The sequence below is a fragment of the Protobothrops mucrosquamatus genome, unplaced genomic scaffold, assembly GCF_001527695.2.
Source record: "Protobothrops mucrosquamatus isolate PMUCROS unplaced genomic scaffold, P.Mucros_1.0 scaffold83, whole genome shotgun sequence".
In the NCBI taxonomy this organism is placed as follows: Eukaryota; Metazoa; Chordata; class Lepidosauria; order Squamata; family Viperidae; genus Protobothrops; species Protobothrops mucrosquamatus.
In genome coordinates this window covers 1,471,104-1,481,547 of record NW_015386460.1, presented here as the reverse complement: position 1 = coordinate 1,481,547, position 10,444 = coordinate 1,471,104, and the positions used below count along the sequence as shown (strand labels likewise).

The 10,444-nt window shown below is 36.0% G+C and overlaps 1 protein-coding gene across 1 annotated transcript; it reads left to right on the top strand.

Moving 5' to 3' along the window:
* Positions 1-2,617: 2,617 nt before the first annotated feature.
* On the top strand, positions 2,618-9,851 carry CMTM6 (CKLF like MARVEL transmembrane domain containing 6). Its single transcript, XM_015812421.1, has 4 exons — positions 2,618-2,746; positions 6,422-6,598; positions 7,439-7,537; positions 9,693-9,851. Exons 1-4 carry the CDS (start codon positions 2,618-2,620, stop codon positions 9,849-9,851), a joined length of 564 nt encoding a protein of 187 aa, XP_015667907.1.
* The last annotated feature ends 593 nt before the right edge of the window (positions 9,852-10,444 follow it).

Here is a 10,444-nt window from a genome sequence, read left to right as displayed (position 1 = left end):
TATTTGGCAGCCAGAGAAAACAGCTTTTACTAAGTGGTGCAATTACATCAAGTAAAAATTCCAAAAACAAACATATGCAGCATTAAAATGGTAAGACTTAGTAAGTAGCACAAATGACTATATGGATTAGCAGTTTTCATTTTCATTGTTGCAGTTTACTCTATTGGATCTTCAAAGCACATTTTGAACTTAAATTAACAATTTCATAAAAAATAAATAACAATTTCCAAATATCAGGGATTTTATTTAAAAGCAAGTAAACAGAAATTTAGAGCCAGATTGATGTAGCCCATTTGCATCAGACTAGAAATTGGGAGGCCATGAGTTCTGGTCCTGCCTTGGGCACAAAGTCAGTTGGACGGTCTTGGGCTAATCACTTCCTCTCTGCCCTGGGAAAAAGGCAATGGCAAACCACTTGTGAAAACATCTTGCCAAGAAAATTGCAGGGATCTGTCCAGGCAGTCTCCAAGAATCAAATGCAATTGTATGAAAAAAAAATTAATTGAAATGATTAATGTGTTCATTAATTAGTTATTGATGTTAAATTGATTCCTGAGAATTTGTAAGCAGTAGGAAGCTTCCTTGCAACCTTCCAAAGTAAGCACAAGAGGGCAGTAATAGATAACGTTTTAATACCTTATCTTCACACATGACCTGTGTATAAGAATTACCTATCCAGCTGTTAAGTTTGTAAGCAATCTTTGTATAAATTACTCTCAGAACAACCAAACTATTATTTTATTTATTTTTTCAATATTTTACTTGATAAATATCCTATATATTACTTGCATATTTCTTTTCAGACTGAACCCAATTTGCCACCAGAAAACTATTGCCCCCCCACTTTTCATATAAATACAATTTGTACCTCATATTATATAGGCAAGTGTAACTTAGATTACCATATATTGAAGCATGGAACAAAACCATATTAATGGTTTAGATGCACGCAGTATATAAGGTTTATTTTTAGCTTAATACAATGTGTGAATAGAGCCACTGAAACTTAAGAATGTATGAACTGAAATTTTACAGCTAATTCAATAAACTATGATTTTAAAGTCTGATTTAGCACAATATGTATTAAAACAACATTTAAATAGCTAGGAAAGTTTCCCCACTGCTTTGTGGGCATAGTTATGAAATATTAATGATAAAGCCTATTTGTAGAATACCTGTTTTTAGCTTCAGGGATCCAGATGTGAATTAATCCTATGCTCTACGTATATATTTACCTGATAGTGAGTTACACTGCAGTTCAATGGAGAATGCTTTGAATAAAACTTTGTAGTTAAGTCACTGTGGTACTTTTTCAAAAGCCAACAAATAAAACTCTGTTCAACTCATCTTCAGTGCTATGAGGAATTCATGGAGAGTACAGTTTTAAAGATTAATATGACAAATTAAACAAATCTGTAATTGCTGAGAGTGATTATGGATAATTGTTTGCCAGATACTAATATGTATGCAAGAATTGTTTACTATCTATATCTTTTGAAATTTGAGATTTTTGCTACACTTCTATTCCTGCTTTAAAAAAAATAAAGCAGCAGGGATGTGATATAATTATACAATGTAAAAAGGATAGCTTAGAAATTAAACTAAAATGGAAACATGAAGTGTCATATTTTAAATGAAGAACAACGGAACTATAGTGATGCATGAATAATATAAATATATTCTTGACTGAAAATAATTCTGCATCAGTTAATTTCATCTGTTATTCTGATTTCTCCAAAGTTAAGTAGTACTACTGATTCTTGTTAAAGCAACTGGACCTTGATAATATATCTTTCCCAGTCATTTTCATAGTGAATATTAAACTCCTATTTAATTTAATTTAATATTAAAAGCTATTTAAAACAAAGAGGTTTTTTTTCATATTTTGCATTTTTCTAAGGTTGTAATTCAAATATAAACTTGTTAATCATATATGGATATTTCAGATGCTGAAAAGGGTATGGAAAATGGAAAGCCACTTTAAGATGCAGTGTTGTATGAGCGCAATAAAGAATTACTGTTTTGTTAGCCTTTTAAAATCTTGTGGATTAGTTCATCTAAATTAATTTCTACAACGAAAGTGTTTATTTTCCTTTAGACTTGTACAAAATGTGCTTTGCCCTAGTTAAAAAAAACCCAAACTTTTTACAGTTGTGTGTCTTCAGTTTCAACAGCTATTCAAAATGGAAGATAATTAAAAACTCAGAAATTTGGAAAATAGGAAGAAGGGGGGGCGATTCATCCTCTTTCTCTGGGCACAACCCCTTTCCCAAACGGATGGTTCGGCGCTGTAAGCTTTGAGGGGAGCATTTGGCCCAGAGCAGAACTTGGCTGGGACCTCCCTGCTGCTTTGATTGGCTGGAAGGTTTTTTTTTCGTTGCCTTTTTATCATAGGCGCGGAGAAATTCGGGGCTATTCGCTCAGTTTGGAGACAGAGGTGCGATCCACGCCGCTTCTTCTTCTGCTTCCTCCTCCTCCTCCTCCTCTTCCTCCCCGAGCTTTGGCGCAGAACAGCCAGAGGGCAGTTTGAGTCCGCTGGGTTGAGACCGTGACTCTTTTTCTTTTCACTTTCTTGCAGAATTTGTTTTGTATCCGATCGTTCCGTTATTTCGTGGCCATGGAGAACGGGGTGCCGTTTTACGATCAACCCGGGGCATTGTCCGAAACGAACAAGTGGCCCTGCATGGAGCAGTGCACCTTCAAGAACTTGAGCAGCTGGCGAATGTCCCTCAAGTTTTCGCAAGTGGTAAGTTGGGTTTTATGAATATGCAGAGGGAGGAAGGAAACGAACGGGGGGGGGGGGAGCCGACCCTCCCTTTGGCGCCGTCTTCCATTCTTTGCGTTTATCTTGTCTTCGTTTTCAGCAGCTCTTAAGGCGAGGAAGACTTCGGAATTTTATTTATTTTACATTTATGTATTATTTATATGCATTCTGCCTTTATTATTTTTACAAATAACTAAGGCGGCGAATGAACACATGTAACCCACCTTCCTCCTCCTACTTTCCCCACAGCAGCCTTATGGGGTGGATTGGGGTTGAAAGAAAAAGTGACTGACCCAAAGTCCCCCCAGCTGACCTTAAGGGCTAAAGCTGGACTAAACTCACGATCCTCCCTTCTAACCTGGCGCTTTAACCACCAGACCAAACGGACCCTTTTGTGCCTTTTAAACTCCGCTAATTCTGGTGGAGCTCACCGTCTCACTATCGATGTGTACACAGAGGGCCCGGGAGAGAAAAGGGCTACTGTCCTGGTGGCACCTCATCGAATATCTAAAACGTCAGCCACAAACCCGTAAAGTTGCAAACTCTTGTCCGCCTAGTTCTGGATAGCTTTGTTTTGAGACAGTGACTTACCTGCTGGGCCGTTTGTGCCGTCGCTGGTATTACAGATCTGAAGTCGCCGTTCGTGCAGCTTATTTGGGGCTGTTTTCACATCATTCTGAGAAGATGCGCTAGGCAGTTTATTTTTTTCTAATCGTTGTCCATAGTACAAGCGGCATAGCTCGCTAAAGTTTTAGGGAGGACTGCTTCTCGATTAGGGCAGTTTTTGCTTGGAAATAAAAGAACTGGAGGTCACTAGATCTTGAGCCACAATAAATTTGGGATGATGTATATTGTGATTCAATATATCTGGGGCCTTTCAGGTGGCATTAGATATTAGGCTTAAATGACTAGTGTGTATGAGGTTACTAAAAAAACAAATCTACCAAAGTGAAGTACAAAAGGAGATATACACTTAAAATTGTAGAATGTCAATCCCAGAATTTATTTTGAATAATAGAGATGAACAGAATTTCCAGATCTAGCATAGCCAGTCAGATTCCTAATTACATTCCTCTTGCATTATGTATTTCAAGAACATAAATTAGGTGCAGAAAAACTCATTTTGTTACAGATTTCATTAATCAATTGGATATTAAAAATCCTTGCAAGCTACTCATAGTTCCACCAGCAGATCCAGCTTTATTCTCTGCTCCCACTGCTTGACTATGTATTTTGTATCAAGATATGTCCTCAAGTCAGTTTAAAGGAGATGTGCATTACTCTATTTTTTACATTAAAAATAACTTATTATACGACACTAAAGTTAGGAAATTGAAAGACTAGACTCTCTCCCTCTCCTCCCTCTTTCCCTCTCTCTCTCCATCCCCCCTCCCGCTCCCCCTCCCCCCCTTCTCTGTTAGTTGGAAAGGAAGCTGAGTGATCTAGATTCAAAACTCACTTTATTCCACTGGTCTCTGGTGAACAATGGACCAATCCACTTATTGACACTGGTTTTTTTCATTACATTAATGTATCGTATCGTAATAGATTGTATTCTAACATACTGTTCCTCTATTTACTTTTTGCAATTTATGGCTGCATAATTATTTTTTAACTTTGATATAAGTGCCTTCAAAGTCTGGTGAAAAAGTCATTGATTTAAAAGCATTTCAATACCAAAATAGTGCTAACAAATGAATAAGTAAGTTACCAGGATGTCACTCAAATGCCTTAAGTTTTCCAGTCAATCCCCAATTGATTATGGGGATAATTATGAACTTCTCTTTGGGAAGGAAGTGAAGTCTTAATGGGAAAATAATTGAAGCCTGATTTGCACTTATCTGATTAAGCACATATAGGAAATTAATCCTATAATTCTTTGCTACAACTTTTCCCATATTTTATTAAACTCTTTATAATATGATATATTAGTATTTTATCCCTTCTTTGCTTCAACGCATAATATTTTGTGTAGAGCAGCCAGCAAATCTTCTTCCACTGAATTTAAGTAACTGTAACTTTAGACTAGACATGTATGATCTAAATCCATACAAGTTTCATAACTGAGTGGAGATTTAAAATTTGATTTTCTTATTTCTACTTTTAGCATTCTTAATCAAATTTTGACAATCTTTTCATCTTAAAATTGCATGTAATAATCTAACCCACCAATCCATACTTTTTAAAAAAAATTCTCATGAGTTAATCAAATCTTATGAGAGTTTTATTATCTCACACCCAAGTTTCTCTAGGAGAATGCTACAATCTTTAAATATATTTTTAAATTTGTTTTTAATTTAAATTTGGGGATCTTAAATGATGTCTGGAGAAGTGACAAATCTCTTAGCTACTGAGTTGCTCATTATGTTATAAATGTTACTATCAATGTGTGAAATTGGGCAGTTTGTATAGTGCCTAAGAAATTTATAGAATGCCAAAAATGGGACATCAAAGTATAGAACAGTTAACATTTCACACATTTCCTAGGCATCCTATGCAATGCCAAAAGGTAAATCAGCAAAGTATAAATACTCCCATTAAAATGCTGTTCTAACCTTCCTTGTTGCAACGAGTTTGACAATACTGGTCTTTTTCTCTTGTTTTTTTCATTAAGAAAGTCCTGCACTTTATTTTGCATTTCTTCTTTCATTTTCATATACATCTTTTCAATAAAGGATTAGGGTTAACCCTAACCCTAATCCTAACCATGACTCTCGTTTCATATTTTGCCTAAATAGTACTTTTCACTCTGCATAATGCCTAGGTAATGTATACAGTGCCTAGGGAAAATATATAGTATGTTGAAATAACACAGACATTTCATACTTTGCTTAAAAAGTCACACATTCTATAGATTTCATAGGCATTCTATACAATGCCAGCTTTTCACACAATGTCAGTAATATAAATCATACAGTTCTGCAACTCTCAGGAAAATTGTTTCAGAATGCACAAAGGTGTGAATATAGCAGCTGCCTGCTATTTCTTAAACCAGTTGTGCAGTCTTTGTAAAGATACAACTATTTTAAAGAGTAGTAGCTAAATGCTATGTCATACATCCACTACAGTGCCATTTCTGAAATAAACCTAAAGCAGTGCAGAGTCCTGATAAGTACTACACCCTACCCTGCTGACTCTGTCATCCACTCACTTGGTGAATGTTAGGTTGCATTCCTTGTTCTCTGATAATAACGTTTTATATTTCTAATTATTGTTGTACAGATTTTGCTTCAGTGTTAAGTGTTTATTACCCTGCATGTCACCTAGAGTGGCTTCGGTGATTGATTATCAGTAATAAATGGATTAAATAATAAGCCATTAAATAAATTAAATAAATTTAAATAAAGAAATATTTTGTTGTGCTGACATATTTTTCTGAGCAGTATTTCTTCCCATATCACCTTCAAATATTTGGAAGGTAATGGCTGTAGTTTGATAGTAATAGAAGAGAAACATACATTCAAGCCTTGTTCAAATTTTGACATAATCTTGAATTATCAATACATGTGCAGATTCCTTTCTTGAAGCCTGGGATCTAAAACAAAGCACTTCTTTACAAAATGTGTCTTTTAAGATAAGAAAGAAGGATTTGTTACATAGAATTGAATCATCGAATAAATGATTGCTTGCTTCATCATCTTTATTCTTTATTAACAGATCCTATCCTTCCTAGCCTTTGTTGCTGAAGAAGCTGTGAAGAGGTGCAACTCCTGTGCTGGACTTTACATCTTTGAGTTTGCCAGCTGCAGTGCCTTTATTTTAAGCATCTCAATCCTGGTTTTATACTGTACTGCTCTTTATCAAAAGGCTGGAGAAGACAAAGTAACTTGTCTGGTAAAGAGGCATTTTTTCATTTTTGTAAAAAACTGGAAGCACAAAATTTAGTATGGTCGACAGAGAAGAGCTTCAGTGACTCCATTTTAAAGATTTCAAACAATTGTCTTTCCTTCCATTCTTTTCATAACTTTGTTGCATCAAGGCTAGACCTACAGAAGTTTATTTTATTTTATTTTGCTTGCAAGGAATTGTTGCTTCACATCTATGCTCAGCTTCTCACATGTCAATAAAAAAGATACTCCTACTGAGTAGGAGTATCTTTTTTAGTGAGAGGTGATTTTGAGATGGGGCAAAAACTTATATCATTATTTTAACTTTCCAACCAGCAATATGTGGTGTTGATTAATTTAGATTATAAAAATGTTATTTGAATATAGGTACTCCTCAATTTTCCACAACTGAACCCAAAATCTGTGTAGTTAAACAAGACATTTTTAAGTGAATTTTGCCCCATTTTACTACCTGTCTTGCCACAGGTCGTAAAAGTGAATCATTAAGTGAATCATTACAGTTGTTAGTTAGCCCTGTTAAGTGAATCTGGCTCCTCCATTGACTTTACTAGTCAGAAGGGCACAAAAGGTGATCACATGATCCCCAGGAAACCACAACCATCATACATATGAGTCAGTTGCCAAGCATCTGAACTTTGATCATGTGACCATGATGATACTGCAATGGTTGTAAGTGTGAAAAACAGTCATAAATCACTTTTTTGTTGTAACTTTGAACGGTCACTGAATAAACTGTGGTAAGTTGAAGACTACCTGTAATTAATATGATAAAAATGAAGGAGAAAAATTGACATGTATGATACTTTTACTTTTTCTTCTTTTGTAGGATTTCTTTGTTTCTGCAACAGTAGGATTGCTGTTCCTCCTGGCTTCAATTATATTTACTGTAACTGCTGAGAAGGCACTGATTGAAAATACTGCAACTGTGAGTTCATATTTGACAGATTGCTAGGATTGTTATTAAAGCAGGAAAGGACAAGTTACAGGTCTTACTCTTGCTTCAATTAATTGGTTTTGAAGTGGAAAGGCATAAAATAGCTTCTGACTTGTGAAGCAGAAGTGGGGAAGAATGGTGCTTGCATTTTTATGAGAGGAGAATATACTTCAGAACCTAATTCTCATCATTATTTCAACTCATCATTAGGTAGTATATACTCACAGTGTATATCAGTGGTGGCGAACCTATGGCACGGGTGCCAGAGGCGGCACTCAGAGACCTCTCTGTGGGCACGCGTGCCGTCGTCCCAGTCCTAGGCCTTCAGCTGGGTTTTATAAAACCTTTTCACTTTAGGCCTCTGCCGCCATGTGCAAAAAAAAAAAGGTTCAGTCAATCAGTCAATTTCAACTTCTCGCGGGAAAAAAAAAAGATCTTGCAAAGTTGGAATTGATTGATTGAACTTTTTAATCCCACCCAGTCTGCCGTTACCACCGCAGCCACGCCCGCCCAATGGGTCACACTCCCCAAATGGGCCACACCCAGCCAATGGGCCACACCCACCCGGCATCTGACGATGCATAAGTGGGTTTTGGGTTGCAGTTTGGGCACTCGGTCTCTAAAAGGTTCGCCATCACTGGTGTATATCCTTACTCTATCTGACCAATTTATTTACAATATGCAACAAACTAATGGTGATTCTGTCTATCTGTCTGTCAGTCTGTCTATCTATATATTGTGTGTGTGTTTCTATCATCTCTCTATCATCTGTCACTAAAAATCAAAAATTACTTGATGGCACATACTCTAACAATTGAGATGGTAGTACTAAAAACTCAAAGACTAGGAGTAAACAAGCCACAAAGTAATCTGCTTCTGGAAATTATGATTTAAGATGTATTATACTACTCCTTTTCTTCAAATCATTTTTAAAAAGCCATATTAGCAGATATATTTAGGTGTTTGTGCCCCTAAAAATTTTCCTTTTTTTCTTAACGCTATTGCACATACAAATAGAGAATTCAGCATTTAAACTAGTGTGAGCATATCTTACTTTGTATAAAATTGGCACTATAAAAATCTTCACCTGTTTTAAAAGATAAATTTGTTCCCATATAATATAAAACCACTTACTCTGTAAGAGAAAAGGAAATTCATTTGCCCTGTAGTCTGGCACTGCAGCAAGCAAAGCTATTTATTGGCCCTTTGCAATGAAAATGAGGAAAGAAGCCAAATGAAAGATCAAAGCATGTTTGAAGCACTACAAAATGTATGTAAGGAAATGAAAAATTGCAATTTTTCAGGGAAAAAATTATTCTAGGGTAGCTCAAGTTGTACAAGAATTGCTTGCAGCCTAAAGAAAACCACAAATACATATCTCAATTAATTTTGTACATTTTGGAAATATACAGTATTGCCATAGGTATGGAGAGGAGACTATATTCCAGAACTCCTCCTGTAAATGCTGCAGCTGGGTTGTCTTGGGAAAGTTCTGGCCGTAAGTCTTAAAGAGGAATAAAGGAAGATGATAGGAGCACAAAAATGAAACAAAACAAAAAAGAGTCAGTGAGTGAACAATACTGTAGTTTGATAAAATAGTAATAAATTATTGTCATTCATGTAGAATAGAGGTAGGCATCTTCCCAGGGCTGATGGCAATGAAAGCAAACCTGAAAAATCTCAGGTGGTGTATTTTGACCCTTAGCACTTAAGAAAAGGTTAGCAAACCTTTTTCACTCTCAAATTGGTGCTTTTCTTCCCTCCTGTTCCTGTAATGCTTTAATTAAATTCTGATTTCTCTCTCTTTTTCTATACCAAATATACCAAAAGGCAACTGGATTTTCTTGGTTTTTTTTTCTTTTGAAAACATTTCAATTCTCATTCAAGAAGCTTCTTCCGCTCTGACTGACTGGTGAGGAATGGAAGGATTTATATTCTTTGCAGTCATCTGGTCCTTACCACTCTGAGGGCCTGAGCACTCTGCAGTTTACTGCAGGGAATATACATCCTTCCTTTCCCCACCAGTCAATTAGAACTGAAGAAGCTTCTTGGATGAGAAGCAAAACATTTTCAAAGAAAAAAAACCAAGAATTGGATTGTTTCTGTGTATGTGCATAGGTGATTGTGGTTTTTTTTTATTCAACAGACATTTGGTTACTGCGCAAGTACATTATTTCTTGTGGATGCTGCCCAAATAATCATGAAGCGTATCGTTGAAGAGAAACTGCTGGAGACCATTCCAACAGTTCGACGCAATCGACGTGTTCGGCGTGAGATTCGAATGTTAAATAATCAGCGGGTCTAAGATGTAAACCACAATGGCTTTATACTGCATGCTGATCATAGTTGAAGAGATACTGTCCTTTAAGGGGTAAAGGTAGTCCTCAACTTATAACCATTTGTTTAGTGACCATTCAAAGTTACAATAGCACTGAAAAAGTGACATATGGCCGTTTTCATATTTGTGACCGTTGCAGCATCCCCACAGTCATGGGATCAAAATTCCAACTCTTAGCAACTGGCATGTACTGTATTTATGCTGCTTGCACATAATCACCTTTCGCGATCTTCTGACAAGCAAAGTCAATTGGGAAGCCAGATTTACTCAACAACTATATTATTTCATTCATCAACAATGACAAAAAGATCAAAATGGGGCGACGCTCACTTAACAATTGCTTAGCAATGGAAATTTTGGGCTCAATTCTGGTTGTAAGTTGAGGACTACTTGTATCTAGATTATTGAATTTTATTTCAGCTTTGTACTTGCTTAATCTGTACAATCCTTATTCAACAGACTATATACTATACTATACTATACTATACTATACTATACTATACTATACTATACTATACTATACTATACTACATTCATATATCATTTCTGAATTTCCTAAC

Coding starts and splice junctions, on each gene's coding strand:
- CMTM6 (XM_015812421.1), top strand. CDS start 2,618: ATGGAGAACGGGGTGCCGTTTTACGATCAACCCGGGGCATTGTCCGAA. Junction 6,599..7,438: donor AAGACAAAGTAACTTGTCTG/GTAAAGAGGCAT, acceptor CTTCTTTTGTAG/GATTTCTTTGTTTCTGCAAC. Junction 7,538..9,692: donor TGATTGAAAATACTGCAACT/GTGAGTTCATAT, acceptor TTTATTCAACAG/ACATTTGGTTACTGCGCAAG.